General features: G+C 42.6%; 1 protein-coding gene across 4 annotated transcripts in view; it reads left to right on the forward strand.

Annotated features, from left to right (window-relative positions):
* Nucleotides 1–26,553, forward strand: part of DDR2 (discoidin domain receptor tyrosine kinase 2) — a 189,050-nt gene extending 162,497 nt beyond the window's left edge. For all 4 annotated transcript variants that reach the window (XM_032422046.1, XM_032422047.1, XM_032422045.1 and 1 more), the window contains 10 exons: nt 1,558–1,801; nt 5,235–5,297; nt 6,092–6,222; nt 8,684–8,894; nt 10,310–10,533; nt 11,741–11,868; nt 13,977–14,168; nt 14,458–14,692; nt 17,385–17,534; nt 19,505–26,553. In XM_032422046.1, coding sequence (XP_032277937.1) covers nt 1,558–1,801; nt 5,235–5,297; nt 6,092–6,222; nt 8,684–8,894; nt 10,310–10,533; nt 11,741–11,868; nt 13,977–14,168; nt 14,458–14,692; nt 17,385–17,534; nt 19,505–19,639 — 1,713 coding nt within the window. In that variant the 3' untranslated portion in view covers nt 19,640–26,553. The remainder of the gene's footprint in view (nt 1–1,557; nt 1,802–5,234; nt 5,298–6,091; nt 6,223–8,683; nt 8,895–10,309; nt 10,534–11,740; nt 11,869–13,976; nt 14,169–14,457; nt 14,693–17,384; nt 17,535–19,504) is intronic.
* The last annotated feature ends 1,376 nt before the right edge of the window (nt 26,554–27,929 follow it).

A 27,929-nucleotide genomic window follows, 5' to 3' on the forward strand; every position in this document is an offset into this window, starting at 1 on the left:
GCAAAAAAATCTGAAAAATCTATTGAAGCTCTAGATGGTATTTTTTGGATTTTTTTTTCTTAGCCTTGCTCCATTGACTTGTGCTCAATAAACTGGAATGGTTAATTCATCCCAAGGAAGATACTAATAGATGTTTTCATCATTAGAACTATTTACAGGAAAATCCAAATGGAGAAGTTAAGGCAACTTGCTCCATTTCTGTGTGGCGTGGTATTGGCAAAAGCACTGGACTAGGAATCTAGGGTTCTAGACTCCATTCTGTTGTTGACGGGCCATAGGCAGGTCACACCTACCTGAGCACTAGCTCATTAAGAAATAGAGAGTCAGAGTAGGTGATTTTATTCTATTCTTTCAGAGTATCTCTGCTCATTTCTTCGATCACAACATTTCTACACCCACTGCTGCCGTTTCTTCGGCCAAACATAAATTCTCAACAGTAGTCCTGTAGTTGCCATCCAGAAAGCAGAGGAGGGTATCAAAGACAGTCGGAGGGTTACAATGCAGGGCCTAAGCAAGACATTAAAATTCAAATAGCAAATATGTTCCCAGAATGGCAATGAGGCTTTTCCAACCTATGAGGTCTTTTAATTCAGGGGCTAGTGACCAGTGAAGCTCCATTTTCCACGTACCACTGAGCCAGAGGAAATGTGAGTGAACTACCACCAGGGACCTGACCTAGTTACAAATATGTACATTCCATTTTTGAAGGATGTTGAACACACCAAGGTGCTCCAGATGACTGTTGTAGGATCTTTGTTTCTTATCACCCTTTTAGTATATGTGCTGCCGAAGCGAGCACTCTTATGACCCTTTTAAAAGCCATACAAATATCCTGGTGAAAGAGTCAGGGCCGCAGGCAAGAGGATGCAAGCTACTTTCCGAAAGACCTTCTTTTCTCATCTCAGAAAATATCCCTAAGGAAGATTCCATGCCCTCATCAGAAGGGCTTGACCTAAACTGAACTTCATTAAGACAGATTATTAAGTCTTGTGTCTCTGGCTAAAACATGCTAATACACGGCCCCTGAAATGAGATTTCTAAAGAGAAAGATGAAATTGTTTTGGAATGTGTGTGAGTTCAGGTTTCTCAACTAAACCTGTTGGAAGGAGTGGACGGGCTTTAGTGCGTACCTGGGAGGAACGAGGAGGGAGGGCGTCCCCTTACCTCAGTCCAGAATAGCTTGCTTCCGGGTGGACAGACAGTGTGTTGGGGAGGGTTAGAGATGTGGGAGTGTTAAGGGCAAGGAAGGCCCCCGAGAGGATGCTGGTCCAGCCCTCACTTAACTGATGAGGCGACAGGAAATGAGGTGGCCGGGGGCACACAGTTGCAGAGAGGGGACTGGGGGAACTGCCCCGGTTTTAGAGGGTCAGACCAACGTATCACGGCTGCTGTGAAGAAGATGGAAAGGCAAGTCCAAGAGACTGCAGAGCAACTATTCACCAAGTGCGGGGCTCAGAGAAATGGGCAGATGGGAGATTTTACCAGGTTAGGTTGCCCTGTGTCCCCGTGCCACTTTTGGGTGTCAGCCTGTCCCTCACATGCCTCCTTCTCTGCCAGGTCCACTGCAACAACATGTTTGCCAAAGGTGTGAAGATTTTTAAGGAGGTGCAGTGCTACTTCCGCTCGGAGGCCAATGAGTGGGAACCGAACTCCGTGTCCTTCCCCCTCGTCCTGGACGACGTCAACCCCAGTGCTCGGTTCGTCACGGTGCCCCTCCACCACCGCATGGCCAGCGCCATCAAGTGCCAATACCACTTTGCTGACACCTGGATGATGTTCAGTGAGATCACCTTCCAATCAGGTTGGGAGCCGGGGGGCCTCCTGTGGAAGTGGGAGCAGGGTGGTGAAGGAGGCAGGTGCATGCTGGAGCTGCTCATTGGCGGGTATCTGAGGAAGAGGGCTGCACGGTGGTTTCTCATTGGTGGATAGAGGAATCTTCCGCACGACTAGAATATTTACTGGGCTCTCACGTATTTGTTTAAAAGGCATGTAAAATAAAGGATTAAAACATGAGAGCACAATGAGTTAAAATGGTATAAATTAAGCCAGTTAAGGGGAAGCACACTATTAAAATATTTAAATGAAAATTTCTAAATATATACAAAAGTAGAGAACACTGAACCCTCGTCAGTCTCTCAGCCTTACTAACCACTGATGATGTGCCAATCTTGTTTTATCTATTTCTCCCTTTTCACTGTAGTATTTTAAGCAAATTTTGAGACATTATTTGATTTCATTACTAGAAATTTAAGAATACATCTAAGAAAATAACATCTTCTTTATAAGCATCATGCCTTATACGCATAAAGCATTATAACATCTAACACCATTTGTTAATAAGTAATTCCTTAATATTATCTAACAGGCTGTCCACATTCAAGTATCCCTCATTGTCTAATATTGTCCATACAGTTGGCTTGATCAAATTCGGATCCAAATAAGGCCCTCTTGGGGGATTTCCTTTATTATATTCCTAAGTGTCTCTTTTAATATAAAAGAGTCCTTTAAAAAAAAGTCTGTTCTGGTTTGGCTGATTGCTTTTTGTGATGTCATTTTCTAGAGCTTGTATCTTTTGTCATTCCTGTAGACTGGCAGTTATATCTACAGGCTACTTTGATTCAAGTTCAATATTTATTTTTGTCAAGAATTTTCATAGATAACGCTGTGTCCTTTTTTGTTGTTGAAAACAAGTGACATTAATTTTAATACATTTAATTTAGCTGTGTCCTTTGAATCTCATCATAGATAATGCTGTTGAACCTCATCATGGGGATGTAGTGTTAGATTCTTTCACCTTTAGTGACGCTAAGATTGATTTCTGGGCTCAGGTTATCCCCACAAACTGGTGACCACTGCTTGAATTACTTATTTCATTAGGGATTGCTAAATGGTGATTTTTCTAATTCTTGCATTCCTTCTGCATTTATCAGCTGAGTTTCTTCTGACTACATGAACTTGCTTACTCTGAGATACAGTTCACATTGGAAGGGCAGGATACATGGTTAATTTTTTTCCCTTCATCAGTTTTCAGAGTTGATGCCCTAGGAACCTTCAGTAATGTCTAATGAGTTTTGTTTTTGTTTTTCGTACTTGTTTTGCTTTTTAGTATCATTATGGACTCATTGCTTTTTTAAAATAAATTCAATATGTTTAATCAATTGCAATTATTAATTCTTTCTGATGCTCACATTGTCTTGCATTTGACCAGAGCACACACCTTTAAGCTGGCTCTGTGTTCTTTGGATCTGACCCTATCAGCCTTCGATAAATGTCTTATTTTCTGGAAGAACAAAATTACCCAAGTTCTTTTTGAACATCTTGTTCCAGATATGAAGCCAACCATTTCCTTAAGCAGTTGTGGTTCCTTTTAGTGGAGAATGGTGCTTAGAGACCACTAACTGGACAGTAGGGATTGTGCTGAGTCCTGAAAAGTTAAAAGGCATTTAGGACATTGTCTGTACCACTGCAATGTAGATGGGGTACAAAACCCACACAGTGATTTTTCAAAAGATGCTCAAAGTGATACCAACAATAAGTGATCAAGAGAGAGGTCAGTAGAGAGTGGCTTTTTTTTTTTTTTTTAAGATTTTATTTATTTATTTAAGACAGAGAGAATGAGAGAGAGAGAGCACATGAGAGGCGGGAGGGTCAGAGGGTGAAGCAGGCTCCCTGCCGAGCAGGGAGCCCGATGCGGGACTCGATCCAGGGACTCCAGGATCATGACCTGAGCCGAAGGCAGTCGCTTAACCAACTGAGCCACCCAGGCGCCCTCAGTAGAGAGTGGCTTTTTAACAGTGTCAAAAGAGTGAGCCTTGCACTGGACCTGGTCAAAAAGTATAGGTGAAAAATAAGGGAAGATAGGAGGAGAGACTAATGTCAAGGTAAAGCAAAGACCCCATGCTTCCTGATTTAACTTTTACTTTTTAAAATTTTTATTTATTTATTTTAAGATTTTATTTATTTATGAGAGAGAGAGATGAGCAGAGGGAAGAGGACAAGCAGACTCCATGCTGAGCGTGGAGCCCAACATGGGACTTGATCCCTGACCCTGAGATCATGACCTGAGCCGAAATCAAGAGTCGGACGCCTACCTGACTGAACCACCCAGGCTCCCCTGATTTAATTTTTAAAAGAAGAAAATTTCAAGATGTTTTGCTCACTAAGATGTACTGATAAGGAAATAGAACATCTGTTTAGAAAAACAGGTTTGGCGCCTCACTGCCTTCTGTTATAAAGATTTAATTTAAGAATAAATGGATTGATTATTTTATACGAAGTATTTATTAAGAGTAGAGATTATTTAGATGTTCAAAAACAGTGTCATTACATTGTGTTAACTGGAAGACCACAGATTCCCATCCATCCTCAGGGATTCTATTCTCTTGGCAGAGTAATTAGTATACTTACCCTGTTATAACCAATTGCAGCTAAGGACTACAGTTTTTGACTCCTGGAAATCTCTTGAGTTTTAAATCTGATATCATGACAATGTTCATTTCCATTGGAGCCTGAGGACCCAACGCAGAAAAGTACATGTAGATGCTAGAAACCTCCCAATTTGCGTAATATTGCTAAGAAGAAGAAAAATTAGGACTTATGGAGAGCATGCTTCTTGAAGGGAAATGCGTATTCTAATTCTGACCTCCTTGGTTAGACAAATCAGAGGGGAGAATGAGTTGCCAACGTCAATCTAGCAAATATGCTTTTGGGGTCTAGTTTTAGAAGCTTGTACATCACAGTAAAGGACACCCCAGTATCAGTAATCTACTTATAAGGGTGAAGGCTTGATTTATAAATTAAAGGGCTAGGTCAATGAGCATAGTGAAAACAACTTAATTTCCTTGAAAGAAAGAGCCTCTTAGCACTATGTCTGTCCCATGCCTGCTTACCCATCATGTTCTCTCTACATTTTACTGAATTTGAGTCTGACTTCCTGTGCATGCTTTATGATAATGCATGGTCACAGCCCACTGAGCCACTGTTTCTTAAACTTTTTTTGTACCATGACACCTAGTATCATTTAAACAAACATTTTACAAAAGAAGAGTTGCCCTTACTGTCTAGATGAATGGTGATTTTTAAAATTTAGAATATTATATGACTTTATTTTTAAGAAAGGCTGATGGCAACCTACTAAATTGATTTCACAATGTGCTAGGTCACAATCTACCTCCAGAAAAACCACAACTTAGCTGTCTTCTCCCTGGCTCTGACTCATGCTTGTTTTGTAACAGATGCTGCAATGTACAACAACTCTGGGGCCCTGCCCACCTCGCCTGTGGCACCCACAACCTATGGTATGTGTGATTTCTAGTTATAAAAGTTAAAGTTGAAGAGGCCTTCTAGAGGATGAAGAAGGGTGGAAATTTGCAAGAGCCTGACTGTCTGTGTAAGAGGCTTTATACCAGCTGGCTTTGGATGAAGGGGTTTCTGGAAAGGTAGGCTCCGAAGTAAAGGGCCCAAACTCACTCTCCTCACTGCTGGTTCATGTGACTCTTCAGCTAAAGCAGAGTCTGGAGTTGTTCCAATTGCTTCATGGAAGTTTGGGTAGCTTGGAACAGAAACAAGGAAAGGGACATTTCTAGGTAAGACCCATAGTGGGGATCTCAATGAATGGGTGGAAGTCCATTAAATAAAATGGTAGTCTCTCTAATTGGAGATATATGCTAAAGTGTATCCAGGGCTTCAGATGGTCACTGGCCATACGAGTCAGCAATCTGGGAAACACATATGATCAAGTGTCTCCAAAGGGACTCTTCACCTATTTTTCATGAGGTGTGATTATGAGCCAGTAGATCTAGGCTGTGGTAATAAAGGAACAAAATTTGGGGACCAAAGGAAAACCTCTCCATTATCCAGTCTGATACATGTGGAGGAGGAGGCTATGGTCCCAAGGAGGAGGTGTGTACAATGGAGGAGCAAAGTCATACCAGAGTAGCAAGACCGAAACTAAGCAGAAGTGTTAAGGTGGCATCTTGCAGAATTATCCTGAAGGAAAAGGTTCTACCTTTCTGTCTCTGGCCCAGTACCTCATGCTTTTCCTTGCCCCGTGAGATGATGGTGTTCTCCATCTTTCTCTTCCTGGTCGCAGATCCAATGCTTAAAGTCGATGACAGCAATACCCGGATCCTGATTGGCTGCTTGGTGGCCATCATCTTCATCCTCCTGGCCATCATTGTCATCATCCTCTGGAGACAGTTCTGGCAGAAAATGCTGGAGAAGGTGAGGAGGTGCAGAGCAGTCATGGGATAGGAACCTGCTCCATTTGCCTCGCCTAAGCCATTGTTACCCCAGGAGAAAAGGCAAACTGTAAGAACTTATAAATGCTTAGAGTGTTAACCGAGGCCACTGAGAAGCCTGGGAGTGGTGAAGCTTGGTGCTGAAGGGAGTCAGAAAAGAATAAGCTAAGTCCATTTTCTCATGTTTGGAATGGGGATTTTGGAACCTCCCTAGAAAACCCAGAAAACTCTTCCTAATACATTGAATTTCAACTCAAGCATCTCCCTTGAAGGTTTTGATCCACTGGGTTTGGAGGGGAGTGCAGGCATCTGTATTTTTTTAAAAAATTAACAGATGCACAACTGCTACCTACCTAAAATTTCTGATAATGCTGTTCCTTTTCTTCTGTTATTTACACACGTGCATGTGTGGTGCAGAAAAACATTCAGCCTCGTTAATATCCAAGCCAAGTTTTTCATAGTCCTATTTCTACTTCTTTATGTACTTGAAAGTTATGCTTATGCCTCCTTCTGGGTCCCTCCTCAGATTTGCTTTGTCCAATCTAACTTACTTGAATAAGATTTTACACATTTGTCTAACATTTGACAACCTGCAAGGCCTTTTTTCATGTGTATTATTTTACTTGAACCTCATTGAATAACAGTGAGCTGGGCTTAATAGTTATATTTAACTCTTTTTCTGTTGAGAAAATGTGATTTGCTCAAGATCATACAACTGATATCCTATTTTCTATGCTCATTCCAATTGTCAGTCTTGAAATTTGTCAACTTCCAAATATATATATCCCAGCAAAGATGGAATATCTATGACTTTTCTTGGTTTCTTAGGCTAGATAACAACTCTCTGGGCACTTCTGCTAAGTATCTGATGCTCTTGGGGTCTGCTGATGATTAAGTGTTTCTATAGTCGGCCATGGATATCTTCACTGATCAATGAGTTCAAATGGATGTGGACTGAGAGGTTATAAAAGCTCTGAGCTGTGAGGCATTTCAAGACCTTTCTTCTAGAATGCCGGAACACACTAGGTGTCTAAATTCAGGGTGAGGGGCAACAAAGGGTGCTGGTGGTAGTAGAAGCTGGTGGACTGCAGGTTCATGGGATGGCTTGAAGCTGAGGTGTGTCTTATTGAGTATTTTGTTATGACTGCGTTTTAACTGGGAAGAGGGAATCTGCGTTCTATACTCTATGAACTCTTTTTCTCTTTATTGGAGCCAGAATTTGCCACACTTCTCTCGGTCTTTCTTGGGAGTCTAATTGGAATATGTCCACGGACTGGAAGAGGAGTGTTGGATTGGAGACCCTTCAAGTAAAAGGGAGAGCAACAATTTTGCCCTGAAATATTTAACTTGGTCCTTCAAGAAATTCTTTCTACCCTGTATATCCTAGTAAGACAACTCCAGATGCTCTGGAATGACACAGGACTTTTTCCTGGTGACAGATTTGTGTGTATGTTTTGTGTCTGTGTGTGTGTATAAAACCCTTAAGCATATACATGTATTCCAAGAAACATTATTCAAAATAGCTTTAGACTAACCATTATTTGTAGGATCCTTTTGGCAGTGTCCTTAACATTTTTTCTTTGAGAGAGTTAACCCATTTTTATTGAGTACCTACTATGTGCTGGGTTCCATGCTCAGTATTGGAGGTGTTATTGCAATAAAGGACTTTTCAGTCCAGGGGATGAAGCAGACATCTAAGTCTCTCCGTTGAGCACCCAAAGTGTGTTTGTTGGAGTGGGACATTTTACGTGTTCAAATCCAAATAGTCACATATATTCATTTTCCTTTGGAAGGAACAGGCAGGTCACATTGGATAGGATGCCAAAACAATTTGTTATTTTATTCTTTTTCTTCTTTTATTGGGTGTAATTCACCTCAGTATCCCCAGGGATTTCCTTTCCCATTTTATAGCCATTTTATTTTTGGTTAGTAAAAATGCAGGATTGAGGGCATATTACCCTAACCTACAGTGCCAGAGTGATCAGGTAGACTACTGACCCATCATGTTACAGCACATTTGTTGAGTGAATGAGCATTTTAATGTGTCTACACAAAATCAAACCAATTAAGGGATAAGTCTGCAAAAAGCCACTACTTAATAGAACATTGAAAACTCTGCAGGATTGAGATCTTTGATTGGCTACTGATAGGTTCTCATAGTGTCATGTAAATAATGCTTATAGATGCTTCAATGAAAGTTAATGAATGTTGGTAGCACAGAAGTTAGGGGGTCAAACTCTGCCTTGAAGCAATCAATGAAGGATTATTCTAAGTTTCTACGACCCAGGCATTTGTGGAGCCAGACTGCATCCCTGTCACTTGTGCTTGCAGAGTTGAAGAGTAATAGAGAGGTATTTCACCTGAGTGGAAGAGCTGGGTCTCAGAAGAGGAGGAAGCCATGATCCCCTTTGTGCTAACATGCCTTCCCCATCCTTCTCATTCAGGCTTCCCGGAGGATGCTGGATGATGAAATGACAGTCAGCCTTTCTCTGCCCAGTGAGTCCAGCATGTTCAACAACAACCGCTCCTCATCGCCAAGTGAGCAGGAGTCCAATTCCACTTACGATCGCATCTTTCCCCTTCGCCCTGACTACCAGGAGCCATCGAGGCTGATACGAAAACTCCCAGAGTTTGCTCCAGGGGAGGAAGAGTCAGGTGAGGATGACACAGTGGCAGAGAATGAAGGGAGATGTCTTGACAGGCACTATGAAGGTGTGACACTTGGCTCCTACTCAACCAAATCTGGTTTTCATCGAGAGAAGTCCACATTTCCCTGAGAAGTCCACACTGTCTTTCTAGATTGATCTACCATGGCTCCTACCCTAATCTGAGTGCTTCTCAGGTGTTTAATCACATAGTAGGTGTTTAAAGGGACCCTCAGGTCAGAAGAGAAAGAAAATAAATAAAGGGTGTCACTAAAGTGTTAACGCCAGAACCTAAGCAGTCCAACTAGTCTGGTCTCCTCATTTTCCATAGGAAGAAGATGAGGAGGCCCAGATAGGCTATTCACCCAATACCAAACATCATTAGCAGTAAGTTCAGGACTAGCATTTCACCTGGAGAAAACAAATTAATGAAGCTAAAGACATCCTGGAATTCCCAGTTTTCTAGTCCTCAAGATAACTGAGTTTATCTAATTTTTGTTTATTTCTCTTTGGTGGAAATTTATTAGAATAATATAAGATCTTCTATGACAGCAAATATTTCTTGCCTTTCTTCAAGAAAAGCATTGCTTTGGTAAAGCAGTGCCAATTGATTCACATCCAGTGTTTTTTTTAAAAAGTGCTGCAGAATGACATCAGAAGGGACTCTGGGGTCATCACTGAGGCTCAGAGCAGCTTTTCCAGAAGGTCAGCAACTGAAGAGTGACCAAAGTCAGTAGAAGAACTTGTGTTCAGGGGAGAGCCAGATGGAGAAGTAGACAGGACTGACTGGGAGCGCATAGGCTTTTCAAGGGTTCTTCTCAAAGGAAGAGAGGAAACTCACATGTATTTATCACTCAGTGGATAGCAAACATCGAAGGAGCACATTGAACTCAGGGAATTTTACAGAGATAGCGAGAATAAAGGATGTAAACTAATTTATTTCCTAGGCTGAACTAAAGTAATTTACCTATTTTCTAAAGTCTTAAAACATTTCCCCTCTCATATTTTAATTTTTTTAAGGAAGGATGTATCTTAAACTAGATCATCAGAAAGTTATTTAATCCTTAAAATAGGTTATTAAATCAATGACGGTGTCTTAAAATTATAGAAATACGCGATTAAGTCTTCCAACTTCCTGCCCTTATATAACATAAACTGTCCTCTAGCTTCACCACAATTCCCCTAAGATTAGCCAAGGAGGTTGTTAATGATCACGTAGTTTAAGAAGAAGAAGAGAGAAAATGATGTTCCACATTCCGAAGGCCACAAGAAAGGGTCTCTAGAGGGACCCTTCTCTGAGTGAGAATGGCATGGAGTAGCATAGGCTGTCTTCAGGGCATTCCTGGCCTTCCTCTCAGATTTTCTTCCTGGAAGGATCTCCAAAGATGCCCTTTGGAGTCGGGCTCATTGCGGGTGTCTTCCCAGGCTGCAGTGGCGTTGTGAAGCCGGCCCAGACCAGCGGGCCCGAGGGAGCACCCCACTACGCAGAGGCTGACATTGTGAACCTGCAGGGGGTGACTGGAGGCAACACCTACTCAGTGCCTGCTGTTACCATGGACCTGCTTTCAGGGAAAGATGTGGCTGTGGAAGAGTTCCCCAGGAAACTCCTAACATTCAAGGAGAAGCTGGGAGAAGGCCAGTTCGGGGAGGTGAGTTGAATCTTTTTTTGGGGTCTCCAGTTCTTGGTATCCCAAAGATAGTGGTTGAATAAAAATAGCCAGGAGAGCAGAAAAGTGCCCCTTCCAAAGTGGATTCATACCAGAATGTCTCCTTCACTCATCTCTCCTTTCCTTGCCCTCTAGAAGGCTGGGATTGGGTCCACTCATCTTTGTGAAAGAGCTCACAAAGCTTCCTGGGTCTTCTGATTTCTGTATAGTTTTTAAAGCCAGCAAGTCACTAGACTTCAGATATCCTGAAAAACATTCAGTATTTTCAAATTTTTTTTACAATAGGTTACAGAGGGTGGGGACCCGTAAGATGTGATCATCTTTGATAAACTGTCCAAGAACATCCTGCTACTTGATAGCCACTTTGTTTTCCTCTTTTCCATGGGAGTTATGTGTAAAGTGGTCAAAAACAACCTCGCCCCTGACTTGAGTCCCAGACTCAGCCACGAGGGAATGAATTGCCAACTGAGATAAGGAGGAGCACTCTTCCCAGTCGCCCTCCATGTCACAGTGACTTTGCACTCTTACATCAGTCACGTGAACCTTCTGAGAATCCAAAGCCATGATTTAAGTGGCAACAGGAGCCCTTCAACGGTGCCATCTGAACTCCAGATGAGATAGAAGAACGTGTTCTTGGTTTTCAGTGTGGGTGGTATCCTTTGCCCTTGGGTAGGTTTGGTGTTGGTGGAAGAGTTCATGGCATCTGTTTGTGATGTCATATGTACTCATCCTGTCCCCGGGGCTGAAAACACAGGCTCATTATTCTGTTACTAATACATAGGAGTTACTTATAATGCTAAGCCATACTAAGGGATTACCTTAGAGAAGAAATGTTTTGTATGAACCAGTAACTAAACTTCCTTGAATCAAAATGGGAGCATTTATGCCGAGCGACATTTTATAGTGGACTGTACTGGAGTAAAATGCTATGTTGTAGATTCATTCACAAATTTAGCGTTCTAATCAATGTATGTTTCTTTTATAAAGTAGTAACATGTCATATTAGCTGGGTAATTTACCCCTGTTTGTCTCGGCTATTTGAATTAAAGGTATGTTACATGTATCTTAATAGTCTTGATGATTTTGCTTGAGTTGTAAGAGTTAGCTTATCTCCAGGAAATGCCCAGCAAGAGTACTGAGCCATCTTCCGGAGAAACGATGATGCTGAGACTAGATGACTTTTGTCTAGGTTCATCTCTGTGAAGTGGAGGGGATGGAAAAATTCAAAGATAAAGATTTTGCCCTAGATGTCAGTGCCAACCAGCCTGTCCTGGTGGCCGTGAAAATGCTCCGAGCAGATGCCAACAAGAATGCCAGGTCTGTGGTCTGCATTTTGAATTTTCCTTTCTGTATTTCACCTTCAGGATCGGGAATACTTCCGGAAACCTTTGAGCAATTTTTTTTCTTTTGAGATGGGAAGGTCTGTGAGCTGCCTCACCTTTCACTGTTGTGCTCTCTTTTTCTGATGGGCCTGCAGGCCTCATATCTCTTCTCTGTCTCTGGCAAATGCAGGTGTCCACTTTCCATTGAATTAGCGGGTTGACTTCTGAACTCCCTTTGCACAGAGCCTGAATATGTGCTCCTTCGACCATGATGAACAGACGTACTCCCGAATGTCATTACCGCCTCTTGGCTGACTTCCACGTTCACACACAACTTTCTTGCTAAGTCTCCTCCCTTCTCCTTTATTCCTTTTACTTTCTCATTCCTTTGTTTTCTCTTTTATGCTCCTTTTCTTCTATGTCCAGCAACCCCCCAAATGAGAAGCTACCTCTACTTGGAAAAGTATCCATGGACCTCAAAGCAAAAGGATCCTACAGTCCTTTAGCAGTGTCCCAAACTGGCTAATAGTCTCTTGGATCCTTTTCTACATAAATTGCAGTTTCCAGCCATACTCCATTGTCTGACAGCCTTTCCATTACAGTAATGGTGAGTTAATCCTCACCCAGAGAGGCATGCTGGTTGAAAGCTGGTTGTCTGTGTCTCAGAAAAGTCTGCACATCTGGGTAACGTATGTGTTTTCCCATTTGTGTTGACTTGATTTGTCTCACTGATATTCAAAGTGAGAGAAAGCTTATTAGTCCTCTTCCCCAAATTATTGGAAATGCCAAGAATGGTAGAGTTTCATTAAAAGTCTTGCAAAAACTAATGATGTATTGTATGGTGACTATCATAACATAATAAAATAAAATAAAATTTAAAAAATAGATAAATTAATTAATTAAAAAAAAAAGTCTTACAGTAGACAGATGTGAAGAAGAAAGAAAGGTGAGGGAACAGAACTGGAATTTTAACTGTGAGAACCTCAATCTTAAAGACATTAGTATGCATGAAAAATGACATCCTCTGGGTCCCTTAGAGAGAGGGAGTATTCTTAATACTAACCTTAGCACACAATTGGAGAGAGTAGCAAGAAGAAAAAAAAACATAGGATATAACAAAGCCTTTGCCCATTGTTTTGGTTGGTGAGGTTTGGTGTCCCTCCACCTGTGCCCACTGCAATTTAGCAGTGAAGGATGGCCTAGACTCTGGTCTCCACAAGCTGTGGAAACCCCTGGTTTTGAGTGGAGGGGGAATGAAAGAGGGGGTGTGTCACATCAGGACTGCATTGATTTCAAAGGTTTTATATTGACACAATATGACTCCCAGTCCAGGGTTCTTAGAAAACTCACAGGGGATTCGTAACTCATCTGCTCTGATAGTTTTAAGAATGTGGGCTGGTGGTCTCACTGACCCAAATATTGTTCCTGGGCAGGTGAGAGCACATTTTGAGACTCAAGGGTGGGGTACTCAAACAGTTCCAGTCTTGGTCAAGTGAGTACTGTTTTTGAAATGACTCCACATTACTACCATGAGATTTAAACAGCTCTATTTTGAACAGGTTGCTCAGTGTGTGTTATGAGTGATTGCTGGTGTGTCCTGTACTACAAAGAGCCAGTATGAGAAAAATAAAGACTTACCAGACAAACCAAAGGATCATTATTCACTTTATAAAAGATTTCTTTGCTTTATTAGTAGAGTGAGTCCATGGCTTTTAAAAAGGTAAATACCCCAGTGCACTTAAGATATGATTTCCAGGGAAAGATTTCATTTTGCAGACTAGTTTTTAGCAGCATATATTTGATTCGGCAAATGGTAATCACTTTCTATGTGGTGAGCCTTTTGTTGGATTCTAGGGATGCAAATGTGAGCAGGTCATGGTTCATGTTCTCAAAAAGATTATAGTTGCATAAGGGTGAATACTATTCCGGGATGTATAGAATAAGATAGTTTCTAGGTACCAACTTCTCTGTCCTCTCAAAGGTTATCCCAAGGGAAACAAGACTCGGGATAATGGGTAGGACTAGGCTTTGCTGTGTCTTCTTCCCCCTCTTGTCTCTAACCCTGGCAACCTCTGGGTTTACCTATGTCTGTGTCCTCCAAAGGAATGATTTTCTTAAGGAGATAAAGATCATGTCCCGGCTCAAGGACCCAAACATCATCCGCCTCTTAGCCGTGTGCATCACCGACGACCCTCTGTGCATGATCACTGAGTACATGGAGAATGGAGATCTCAATCAGTTTCTTTCCCGCCATGAGCCCCCCAGTTCTGCCTCCAGCAACGCACCCACTGTCAGGTAAATAAGCCAGGTCTCCCATCTCTTCCCTGTGTTCATGAGATTAACCTGGGCTCTGAAGATGGGGAGCAGCGAATGTTAAAGTTCCTCAGTGTTCTGGCATGGCGGGGAGGCTAGTACGCAGGAAATAATGGTGCCGCTGCCTTTTGGGGGAAAGCAAAGAGATTCACTGAGAACAGAGAAGGGATGTTGAGGCTGAAACTCCAGTTTGTTGGGACCACCTGTAGAAAGCGTTCCTCTCATGGCTTCCTCTTCCCATAGGCCACTTTCTTCCTTTTTATTCCCTCAGTTATGCCAACCTGAAGTTTATGGCTACCCAGATTGCCTCCGGCATGAAGTACCTTTCCTCCCTTAATTTTGTCCACCGAGATCTGGCCACACGAAACTGCTTAGTGGGTAAGAACTATACCATCAAGATAGCTGACTTCGGAATGAGCAGAAACCTGTACAGTGGTGACTACTACCGGATCCAGGGCCGGGCAGTGCTCCCCATCCGCTGGATGTCTTGGGAGAGCATCTTGCTGGTGAGTTCCTCACGGGTTTTTTTTTGTTTGTTTGTTTAAGATTTTATGTATTTATTTGAGAGGGAGAACAGAGTGAGAGAGAGAGAGAGGAAGCATGAGTGGGGGGAGGGGCAGAGGGAGAGGGAGAAGCAGACTCCCTGCCGAGCAAGGAGCCTGATGCGGGACTTGATCCCAGGACCCTGGGATCATGACCTGAGCCGAAGGCAGACGCCTCACCGACTGAGCCACCCAGGAACCCCAGAGTTCCTCACATTTTTAAGCCCTATCTCAGCAACTGACGTGTAGGCAGGTGCACGTGGCCCATAGGGACAAACCTGAGACAGTAGGAAGCAAACAACAGATGCTGATATTTTCTCTGACTTGAGATAATTTACTTGGTGTATTAATTATTATTATTTTTTAACACTTGCCTATTTCTGCTGATGAAATGTAACATTCTCACTACAGGAAATTTGGGGACAAGGTTAAAAATGCACCTATCATCATAAGGGATTTAGGATCATTTTTTTTCTCTCTACCCTTTTCGACCTACTGATTGGTCTTCATTAATCAAGGATATTAAAAACCTTATCACTTAAATGATATCCACACAAAATATTTTTCTTCTGTATTAACTTCATAACCATGTTTCTAATGAAGTATTTAGACTGATGTCTATATGTTTATTTTAATGATTATCACTGTTTAATTTTTATTTTAAGTTCATCATTCTTTGCTTTATAATTTTTATTCAATTCTTGGTATTCTGGACCACAAGCGAATAATTTTTTTCCAAATGTCTCTCTTGGAGGTGTATTTTCTGACCATGCATGTTTGAGACATTTTATTGTTGATTTTACACCACTTGGCTGATTTATGGAATTATTAGACTTTAAACATTTACTTCCTACAATGCTGTGTACATGTAATTTTGTCTTTTGTCATTTAGTATTGCAGAGAAAAGCCTGAGAGCAATCTAGCTTTGTTCATTTATAGTTGATCTGTTTATCTCTTGTTCATATTCTTAAAGGATTCATTAAATTTGAAATGAAAAAATATATATAGTCATTCCCGTTCTCTCACCCAGATAACCATTATTAGTATTTTGGCATATTTCCTTTGAGGGTTGTTTTCTATACACACATTTCTGTGTATGTGTGTATGAGTGTACATACAGTAGTCTCCCCCTTATTTGCAGGGGATATGTTCCAGGACCCCCAGTGGATGCCTAAAACTGCAGACAGCTCTGAACCCTATACATGCTATGCTTTTTCCCATACATACATATCTATGATAAAGGTATATATATTTTAATATTTTAATATAGAAATCAGGCACAGTAAGAGATTAAGACAGTAACTAATAATAAAATAGAACCATCAGAACAATATACTGTCAAAGGTATGTAAGTATGGTTTCTCTCTCTCTCCAAAATATTGCACTGCACTCACCCTTCCTTTTGTGGCGATAAAAGATGCTGCAGTGCCTACATGACGAGGTGGAGTGGGTGCATTGCAAGGCACTGTGATGTAGCGTTAGGCTACTACTGACCTTCTGATGATCCATCAGAAGGCGGATGCTCTGCTTCTGGACCGCTGTTGACTGTGGGTAACTGAGATCGTGGAAAGGGGGACTGCAGATAAGGGGGACTGCTGGGTACAGATAATTACATTCCATAACCAGGACGATGCTATGCGCATATAATTCTATATCACTAGCATTTCCTATGTCATTAAATATTCTTCAAAAACATGGTTTTAATGGCTGCGTAATAGTCCAGTGTATGTATTTATCCAATAATTTAATAACATCTCTGCAATTTGATATGTAAGTGCTTTCCAGTTTCCCACGATTACAACTGATGCTGTGATATACCCCAGTTTACATAAATCCTCACAAGGATCTTTATCACCTCTGTATGTGAAGCACATATTTTACCCGTCTCTAATGTGATTAGTGAGCATTGGTCCCATTAAAGGTATTGTATAGTGTTGTGAAAGAGGATTAGTGTGAGATTCACAGGATCCTGTTCTATATATCTCGGTTTTTTTCATTACTCATGGCCTTACTCTCTAGGTGATTTTAGTAAACCTCCCTTGTCTCACTTTTCTGATCTGAAAAAATAAGGATGAATAACAACATGTACTTGAGCGTTGTATTTATTGAGTAGGAAATGTGCACAATTTTATACGTGCCGATTACACCTGAATCCCATTGCTGTCGCATGCTGGTCTGCCCTTTCAAGACTGTGACTTCCACTGACCTGGGAAGTAAGAGTCCTGGATTCTCCCAGGGACCTCTCCTGGCACTTAAACTAGATTCCTCTACCTCTAATGTAAAAATGATTGCCTTTTCCCATTCTTATTTTGCCATTCCCATGGGCATTTTCCCAAGGCTGCCCTCCGGCCTGAAGTTTGAGCTTCTGACACTCACTGGGAGAGTCAGATAGCTTATGGCTGCACCTCTTTCAGCCCTGGGATCTCATCTGCAGGAGAAGCGGACCTAAGCTGAGAACAGGAGGGCGAGACAGTGGCCTGCAGCTTGATGTCAGAACAACTTGACTTTGTCATTTTAGATTCTCCATACACATCGTGGCACTTTTAGTGTTCCTTGCCCTGTGTAGTGGAAGGGGGTAAGTAGGTCATGTGGATCTTACCTGCTCTTGTCACTCATAGGCTATTCCGTTTTCCTCTTCTTTTCCTTGCATAAACAGGGCAAATTCACGACAGCAAGTGACGTGTGGGCCTTTGGGGTGACTCTGTGGGAGACATTCACCTTTTGCCAGGAGCAGCCCTATTCCCAGCTGTCAGATGAGCAGGTCATCGAGAATACTGGAGAGTTCTTCCGAGACCAAGGGAGGCAGGTGAGAACTGCTGGGGATGGCCAGGTCTGGATCTGGGTGCTCCAGAAGGCGAGAGGAAGAAAGTCCTGACTTAGCAGGTTAGCCTGAGCTGGGATGGGCCACCTGGATGGCAGTCTTTGGTCACTAATTATCCAGATGATGTGAAAGACCGAGAGGTACCCCGACTCCTGCCCGGCCAGCCCTACACTCTGCTTTATCCATATGGCAACCCATGGTCATTGGAGGATATGAGGGGTTAGTTACATCAGGAAATAAAATCCTCTCTCTCTCGTGTTTGCTCTATTTCTTGATCTAGACTGTGTGGTTTGTCCTCCTGGTTGAAATACATACAAACAAAAATAGAAGTTTTCAAGTGAATAAGGGATTTATTGGCAGTAGTTAATAATTTGGTTTGGACTAAATATTTAGCAGTGTTTCTAGATTTATATGCCCAGAGATGATCAGGTGCATCCTGGACCGTGGCCTCTCAGAACCTGGGAAAAGCTGGATCCCCATGCTGACAAGGATCCCAATTCCCAGTCAGGATAGTCTAAGATTTCTTTGGCTGGCTCAGTTTGTAAAGTCCCTGTGAGATGTAGGATTTAGGGCTTGTTGATGTGGCTGGGGCACTGAATCTCCCCAGAGTGGCCCGGCCACAGCGCCCTGGAACATGGCAGCTCAAGCTGACAGCCGGGGATGAGGAGAAGGCTTTTGCAGAAAGAAAAGCTCGATTCTCTGATGGCTTAAATGGCTTAAATACATTGAAGCAAGAAAAGATAAGGGAAGGACAAGCGATAAGACAATAAGGAGGTTGAAAATGAGAGGGAGAGGTCCTGGAATTTCATTTTATCTCGACACTTTGTAGAGATTTTGGGAGCAGGGGATCCAAATTATCTATCTTGGTTATAAAAATAATTGCTTTCTTACCATGACAAAGGGCAAATTTACTCCTGTGTGCAGAGATAAGTGAGAGGACCAAGGAAAAAAATGTTTTTTCTCCTGGACTAATCTGTCATGACCCCAGGTTGACCTCGTTTTGTTTTAATTTCTAACAATCTCCAGGATTTTGTTTTTCTTATTTATTTTTGAATACTCTGCTTAAAAGGGCCCACTATTTCATCTTCACTAAATACTAGTAGTGAACCAAATATATTTTCACCAACCACCAAAAGGTCGAATAGTGAAGTTTAGTATTTGAGTGAAGCCAAGGTCAAAATCAAATATTAGTATTATATGCTGAGTAAGCTTCTTGCCTATAGGTGTGAGTTTAAATTGTCAATAAAAATTTATTAAATTGAGCACATTAATTACTAAACATAATTTATCAAATTTACACTTGATTACATTTTACAGCATTTAATTACTTTAAGTTTTATTACTAACATTTCAGGATTCACATTTTAAATGTTTGATATTAGAGTGCAGGGACAGTCATTTCTCAACCCTATCAGCTTCGAGGTGGACTCTGTGGTCAGCAGACTCCTCTCCGTGGCCCAGTCTGGGGGAGGGGGTCGCAGAGAACATGACAGTAGGAGCGACATGGATACATCCCGGGATGTGGATACATTGCAGGGTCTGTATCCGGCTAGGGTCCTATTCCAGTGGAGGAGCTGAGACAGCGTGCTGCCGCCACCGCCCCCCCCCCCCAACCGCCACAATTGGTTCGGCCAAGATCAACCTCAACGTGCATGGGCCATAAATGGAGGATTTTGTGTTTTAACCACTTGCTTTTCAGTTTGAGACCTCTTTTTGCTTCAGGTTCATCTTTTGCGTGATGATAGGGACCTCAGAGTGGTTCATCAGGAGATCCTAGTCCAGACAACGAGGCACAAGGGAAGGGGACGGGGCCGAGACAGGAATGGGAAGAGCAGACACCAAGCCTGTTTCAAGTTCAAGCAGGGAGGGAGGCAAATAAAATCACAGTGCAACTACACTTCCTTTTTGCCCTTCTTCTTAACATTCTTGTTTTTTGTGCACTTTTGTTTTCAAAGACTTACCTCCCCCAGCCTGCCATTTGCCCTGACTCTGTGTATAAGCTGATGCTCAGCTGCTGGAGAAGAGACACCAAGCACCGTCCTTCGTTCCAGGAAATCCACCTTCTGCTCCTTCAACAAGGGGACGAGTGATGCTTTCCCTGCCTGGCGACGTTCCAATGGCCCAGGTCCTTCTCGTGAGACCTACCCCTCACCCACACCTAAGCCACTCCGTCTGGACATTGAATGGGCCTGGGAGGCAGAGGCTTGTTGGCTTCTCTCTCTCTGTCCCTGGCCTCCCTTCACTCCACTCCCTCACTCTCTACTCCCAACCCATATATACTCTTTTTTTTACATTAAAGAACTAAAAAAAGAAAAAAAAAAAGCCTAGGGCAGATAAAATCTAGTAAAGAAATCTTACTTAATATACCAAAGTGTTGGATAGCAGGCTAGACAATTTAGATAATTTATAAAGGTTAAATATGCTATGTTTATAAATGTGCAGATGCTACAATATTTTTCCCATGTCACCTTTTAAAACGTATTTTCAGAACGAAAAACTTGAAGAATACTAATGTCTTAGGAAACATGAGATGAGCCTTAGGGAAAACACTCGGTAGGTGTGGAGAATCGGATGCAATGGTTGTTTTTCAGCAACTGATCATAGATTTCTTGGTTTCCTAATTTGACCCTCTGGACATGTCCTGCCCTCTGTGTTTCCCTCTCCTGTCAAAGCAGATGATACATGCTTAAGAAACTCCCGCTTTTTGGAGTGGGTGTTTTGTTCATTTGTGGGCGGGGGTCAAGGGTAAGGTCGATATGGTCTATATGTGTAGGCAACACAGAGGATGTGCATAGGAGAGAATGTCTACTGCAAGGCTGTATGAAGGGGAATTGTCACTTGCCAAAAAAGAACCTCGTACATGGAAGGATTCTTGAACAGAGAATGGATATAGGAAAAGAGGTCTGTGGAGGACAGGTAACAGGTGTGCTAGCCACCTGTGATTTCTGCAGAGGGTCCTCTTCTTGTTCAGATGTTATCAGGTGTGTGTTTCAGTGAGAGCCTGGTTTTGAATCAGTAAAGACTGGTGTTTTGATGTCTGGATCACAGGCCCTTTAATTCATCTTCTCTAAGTCTTTCAGCTCTTTTAGTGGATGCATCCCCCAGGGAACCCATGTCTGAAGGCTGTGTGTAATAGGGAGTAGATCTGCGCGTTTCCAGAATGTTGACCAATGAGGGCCAGTGAGGGAAAGTTACAAGCAGATAGATTTCTACTCCTTATTAGAGAAAGCCTAGCCAGCAGAACATGGGCCACCTCCAGAAGGTGGGGGGTGGGGGGAGTCCTTCGTCACTGAAGAGCTTCAGATGTAGGCTGAAGAATAGACAAGAGAGATGTAGGCTTTCAAACAGAAGGTAAATGGTTGTATGAGATGATATTTAATGTCCTTTTAACCCTAAGAGTCCTTGATTTCAGAGAGACACAGGGTGAGCACGAAAGAGAAGTCATTCACTGCCTCTGCTTCATACACACTCTGGCCTCAGAGATGGTGTGGCCAGCAGAAGAGAAATCGGGACGGTCTGGGTTCAGAATTCATGGAGACTGATACACTGTCAAATGAGTCCTCTCAGAACGGACTGTGAGCTTTATGCTCCACAAGGGCTCAGATTTAGTGAGAAGCAGGAAAGGGGGCCTCTCAAGTTTTTCTATAAGAAAAACTTATAGAATAAACTTCCCAAGCTCAGAAGAAATAGTCTTGAGTCCTTGGGTCTGTTTCTGGAGCCCTCACCTGGTCCCCCTTGTACACAGTCGCTCAGGGACTTGACTGTTCCCTTGTTCAGCCTTCAGCATTGCTCCAGGCTGCAGCAGAAGCAAAGTTCCCAAATCCCCCAGATCATCTTCTGACCCTAGTGAATACCTGCCCCCAGTGAATACCTGCCCCCATCGCTGTCCTTTGACTCTGGGCTCCAGTCTCTCCCAGGACTAATTCTGTAGAGATTGTAGGTTTGGGAGTCAGGAGAGCGCTGGTTTGGGAGCTTTGGTCCTACTTCTGCCCCAAGCCAAGCGTGTCACCTTGGACAAGTCACCTTACCTTTCTGGACTTCCGTTTCCCTATCTGTAAAATGAGGACATTGGATTAGATGGTCTTGAAGCCTCTCCCAGTCCTGATATGTGCAGGGCGGGTTGGATAATTCTACAGTTGATACGGATTCCCTTATCTGGTCCTCTCCTGCTCTGAAAATCGTGGTCAGCAGAAGGAATCGTGCAGGGAACTCACTATAATAGTAACGGACACCCCTGGTACAGTGCTTTGAAGTGTTACCAGGCATTTCCACAGACATATCTCAGTTCATATGTGCAGGGCCAGACATGTTCTTATCCCCTATCCTCTGCCTTCAAGACCAGGGTTAACTTCATGTATTAGAGAGTTCCCTAGAGAAACAGAACCAATAGGATATATATACATAGATATATATAATTTATTATAAGGGATTGGCCCACATGATTATGGAGTTTCAAGGTCTCACCATCTGCCTCCCGCAAGCTGCAGACCCGGGAAAGTTTTGAGAAACAGAGGGCAGGAGAAGACTGACATTCCAGCTCAGCAGTCAGGCAGAGAGCGCGAATTCCCCCTTCTGCTGTCTTTTTCATCTATTCCCCCACCCCTCTCAATGGATTTGATGAGGCCCCCCCACAGGGGAGAGGGCAATGCGCTTCACTCAATGCACCCATTCAAATGCTAATGTCATCTGGAAACACCCTCACAGAAACATCCAGAAGTAGTGTTTTATCCGGGCACCCCCTGCCTAATCACCTCACTTCAGTAGAATCAAAGGGCCTTGAAATCAGGGCAGGCAGCCTGTCCTCCTTCATCCTCATGCCTTTGGGAGGGCTCCATGCAGATCGTGCCCCACGATTTCTTGTGTGGCAGGAGAAGACATCATATCCCCATCTTCGCCTCATCTCGCCACTTCTTTCTTCTTACCTTTCTGCCTTAATTCACTGCATTCCATGATCCCATATTTAAAAAAAAAAAAAATCATACTGAAAATCAACTTAGTGTGTCTGGATTTCCCTGGCCTTGAGTCACAGAGTGATCTGTTTCAAGTGGCTGGCAAGCATGCGTTCTCCCGTACAGTGACCCTGTCCCGGGAGGAGGACACTCATTTTCCGGCACCGAGACTCTTGATCACAGACACAGGTCTAGTGTCTAGCCGGGTCGGACCCACAGAGCCTCGCTGCACAGACCCAACAGACCCGATAGAGGACATGGTGAAGGCTTAGTATGTCAAATTTAAAAGTAGCTCCAACCTCGATGAGAAGAATGTAGCTGGGAATTTTTAGAAAGGGACATAGGAAAAGGGACAGCCAGACAGGGGGCTTTGTTACGTGTGTAGTCAGTTGTCCTCTTGAAGACATATGTGAAATAGTTTATGTCCAGATTGTGTTTGTGGATTGGCAGATTTAAATTCATACTTTTGCCAGTGAATGGGCTGACAACTAGGTCCACATCTTGATGTGCCGTCCAGACACATATGCGATCAGATGAGATCTGGAGTGGGAAGAGGCACCGGGGAGAGAATGTGGTTTTCGTGCCTGGAAAGGTCACTTACAAGTGCACGAGACAGTGTAACAAAGAGCATTGTATGGAATTGGAGTCAAGAGTGAAGCAGTGAATGTGCACGTGGCTGAGTGGGGGAGGTGGGTGGGAACCAGAGAGAAGGCGACACAGAAAGAGGTAAGGGAGGGTATGCAGGGAAGGACACAGGGCGGGGCAGGGTGGCAAGGTAGAAACAGGTGGCACAGGTGAGGACCCGTGCTGAAGCATGAGAGTGAATCTCTGAAGAGAGGTCCGAGAGAGGGCAGGAAAAGCAAGCGTCTTGAAGATAAAGGATAGCTGTGTATAGAGAAAGAAATTCTGAATGATAGAGATTATAAACGTATTTATTGAAAAATGAAAAGGCAGGTGTGACGTATGAAAAGGAGGGGAGCTTTTCAGAGTTTTCAGAAAGGGCAAGCCCTGACAGAAACACATAAGCAGCCGTCAGGGAAGGGTCTTCTCGGCTGCGAGGTGGTGGGGGAGGGGGCCGTTAGAGCATCGGTGGCTTTTGGACCCCTGCAGGTGCTGGGGATCCCGGTGGTGGGAAGAAATCAACCCTTTGCCTGAACTAGACTGGTTCCCAAGTGCCACTTTGGAAATGAAGACCTAGAGATAGGGAATTTATGGCATTTCATGGGTCTCCTTCCCCCTTCTCTTGCTTCTGTTAACCATATCCACTTTAAATAATGCCCATTAATGCTGTGCCCAGAAAGGCCACAGGGAAACATTGAAACAATGGGCTGAAGTTAGACAAGACTAAGTCTTGTTTGATATCTATGCAAAGAGGTATGTGCCACGTTGGAACCATGTGTTTTTCTAGTCCCATCCAGACCCACAAGAAAGCCATGATGTGGGGCTAAGCCATGTGTTTTGAGTAACGGGGAACAGAAGAAGGGGAGTGTCTGCAAGAGGGAGACATGAAGATGTTCCAAGGAAATATTCTAAAACAGAACAGCATCTGTTTTGCCCAAAACTGAAAAAAAATGAAGAAACTTATAGTTAGGGCTTAGATTACTCCAACATAAGTCTTTGATCCGAACTTGAATTTATATTGGTATACCTGCCATCGTGGTCTCTTCAGTAAGACCCCTGACTTCTGGCAGGGCATATGGTAGGTCCCAAAATATTTCTGGAATTTGCAGATCCTGATCTATGCTGGGAAATCCTTCTGAATTGAAATTTAACATTTTTATAGAAACAGATGAATATCTTTTCCACTTGGTAAATGTCTTGGAATGCTGAATCAAGACAGAAAGACCAGAATGGTTAACGGTCATTGGATTTTTTGGCATTTTGAGTTCTCTGGCACAATTAGCTGCATTGCTTGGTGGCAGACAAGTGATGGGTAATTATTTACTTGCTGTATCTTAAAAAAAAAAAAAAACTTGTTATTTTGAAATACTTTTAAGACTCGTAAGAAGGTGGGAAAATAGTAGAGCAGCCCTACCCTGACACCAGGCTTTCCCCATTGATAACATCTTCTGTAACCATTGTCTATTTTCAAGCCCAGAAGGTTGACATTTGTAATACTATTAACTAAACTACAGACCTTACGCAGATTTCACCAGTTTTTTTTACATGTACTTACTTAGTTTTCTGGATACTTCATCCCTTTCTAATTTGTAACCTGGCCTTGCTTGGATGCAGCAGGAAAAACACTATCTGGATACAATTCTACAAAATTCTAAAGAGAATATAACACATTAATCTGTTCATTTATCAATGAGCAATATCCTGCCTAGACTGCTTCTACATTTTCTGACTAGTTTGGCTCTTTAGCATCTGGAACAATCCAAGAACAACTTAGAAGGATTTGGAAACACAGAGACAGTGAGACCTGCATGGAGCTTGCTGGCTAGAGAATCAGGTGTGGGGCATTCGGGATGGTCCCCACAGTTCCTATAAGTGAGTAGGGTTTGTAATGGTGGCAGGTGGGGGACTTAGGGTAAACCAGTATTTTGGTCAAGAGCTGGGTGGCACTTAGTTAATGGCACCAGGGCTGGTTTGTGAAAGGAATAGGGTACAATGGCAAAGAGTCCTCTAGTGTGTGATGAAACACAAAGTTCAGAATAGTAGAGACATTTCATTTGCCTAAATATCAATTCTTAAGTGGAATAACAGCTACATTGGACCAAATTAAATGTAAACACAGAAATAACCTGGGGTGGGGGAATTGAAACAGCTGTGAGTTTTGTGATGGCATCTTTCACCTGCCCTATTTGTGGGTCACAAGATGATTCCTGTGTTCACACTGCCTACCGCATGCCCTGTCAAGTTCCAAGCACATAGCAAGCACTCAGTAAGTATTTGCTGAGTGTCGTTTTTGGAATGAATAAAAGGCAGAAACCGAAACTTGTCATCCAGCATAACTGGGGTGAATTTAGGGAGAACTGCTTTGCTATAATGCAAATTTATTTTCTAACGAAGAAAGAGAGAAAAGTGCCCAGATTCGTACCTGGTGAAGTACATTCTCCATTTGTATATTTTCTAAGGATGAAATAGATCTTTGTAGATACCTCATTCTTTGGGGTAGTTAGACAGCAGTGCAAGGCAGTTCTCTACAAGACACCCCATCAAGAGCAGGGAGGGACTCTGGCCGCAAGCCCAGCCTATTTGAAACAAGCTTTCTGGTTTCTCCAGCAGACACCTGTCAAGAACCTCTAAAGAAGGATCAGAGTCCCCAGCTAGCCTGTGCTTACCCATATTCACAAAAGCATATGAGGGAAGAATTTGCAAAGAGACTCAAGGGAAAGCACAATGTGATAAGGCAATCACCTGTTTTCTTGAAAAGAGGCTTAGAAATGGTTGGAATTGGGTAGGATTCCTGTAAACACACCCAAGAGTTTGTAACCTAGCCTATACATTTTATGTCCTTTACTACTCATGATACCCTGTTCTTCTACCCTGTTGTCTGCTAACTTTTTCTGAGGATTGAGTTTCTGAACCAACAAGGCTCACTCTTCCTATGAGGAGGGAATATCTGGGCCTCGTTTTGTAGGCTTTGGAGGATGATGTGTCTTGTCAAGGGGTAAAGAGCAAACCAATTGATCTCTGCTTAAAACTATCATAGTCATTCCAAAATAGAATACGTAAAAGTTCTCTGTATTAGAAAAAGAAACAAGATACCAATTGTATATTTTCTTTTCTTTATTTATTCTCTGTAAGTCTGTCAGATGATAAATTGTAAATAACAATGATTAAAGAAATATGCTACTGATGGATCCTTCTTTCTGTGTCAGCAGCTCTGGGCTTGGTTACCTTTACTCCTTACAGTCTCTTTGGAGACCTGATGGGGCACGGGAACGGAGCCAAGGAAGTGTGGTGTGGTGTGCATGCTTGCGGGCCTGTTCATTGGGGGATATCCAGCAGAGGGTTACTTACACAGGCTTCTCACATATTACTTGACTGTTTATTGGAAGAAAAGCATCTTGGTCTCTGGCACATCCAAACATACTAGAGATTGGGATTCTGGGTTGTCTCATTAGTCCAGTTCTGGAGAATCCAGTCCAGAATTAATTGCAGATGCTTTATTGTTGTTGTTACAAAGTGGTCTTGTTTGATACATAGAAATCTCTTCTAAATCCAAATGTCATCTGGCTCAAGACCACCCAGGCATACAAAAAGCAACAAAAACTATGAACAACCAGAATACAGACACAGTCTTTGTAAGAGAAACTAAGATGAACCACCACCACCCCCACCCCAAAGAAAAAACATGTTTCTTACTTGGTCCCTGAAGAATATATTTATCCTTTTAATTTTCTGAATAATTACATATTTTTTTCAGCAATGGCTATGATAGATAAGAGAATGGATAGAAATTCTCAGAGAATACTCAGAGGACAATAATAATTCACGAAGGCACACGCTGACCCTCAGAGTGTCTGGTTTGATTCCAGGGCTAAAGGCCAGGGATTCAAGTATCTGTGCGGTGGGAGTGGGGTTGGAGGCAAAGGAGAAAAAAGTAAACAGGAACAGCAGAGATGTTCAAAGAGATACAATTGTATTGTCAACACCTGTTGTCAAACTTTAAAGGAAGGTATGCGTGATACGTATTTGTACACAATATGGCATCTATACGCCAGGCATTGATCTGAGTATGTAATTTGTTACTGATTGATTGCCACTTAGAATTTTATGTTCGTTTTATATTTGATAAAGAAGTCTACACACCTATCTTCTGGTCCTTGAGTCGCATGGAGTAACTCCTTATGTATAAGCAACATATGTACCTCTTCTTATCTAGTGAAATGGGTAAAATCCTGTTCTCAGAGTAGCTTTGGGCCAGGCTGAATGTGTAGTGATTTGAAGAGGAGACAGATGGAAGAGACCCACGAGAAGAGCTATATGGCCCCGCTAGCAGCTGTTCTTTTGCAAGTCAGTTCTGAAGAGGTTTCTAAGGACCCAGAATAGAGCTCTGTCCTGGGTGCTAAAGGTACCTTTACTCATCTTTGTCTACCTAAGGACTGTTTCAGGCACCATCAAAGGAACCAGAGATCGGTTTCAGCATTTAGGGGAGAGGCAAATTTACTCATAAGGTAGTAAATAGTCAAAGGTAGGAGTGCTATATTTACTATTCTGTTCAAGGGGCCAAGGTTTGCCAGGGATACATGGGATCGTTGCGTACGAGGTTCCTCTTCTGGTTTCCAGGAAAACAGCCCCATAAACAGTATAAACTCAAGATGACTAGTTTGGGACGATGAAAGCCGCACTTACTCACCTTTCAATAAACTATATATTATAACCGTTACTGAGGTGTCCTACGTGTGATTAAATATTTTTAAAAATACAAAATTCAATGCCATCTGTTTCAACAGATTTCTGTTCTCCTGGTCTCTCTGGC

This window comes from Phoca vitulina, unplaced genomic scaffold (genome assembly GCF_004348235.1).
Source record: "Phoca vitulina isolate PV1807 unplaced genomic scaffold, GSC_HSeal_1.0 scaffold26, whole genome shotgun sequence".
Lineage (NCBI taxonomy): Eukaryota > Metazoa > Chordata > Mammalia > Carnivora > Phocidae > Phoca > Phoca vitulina.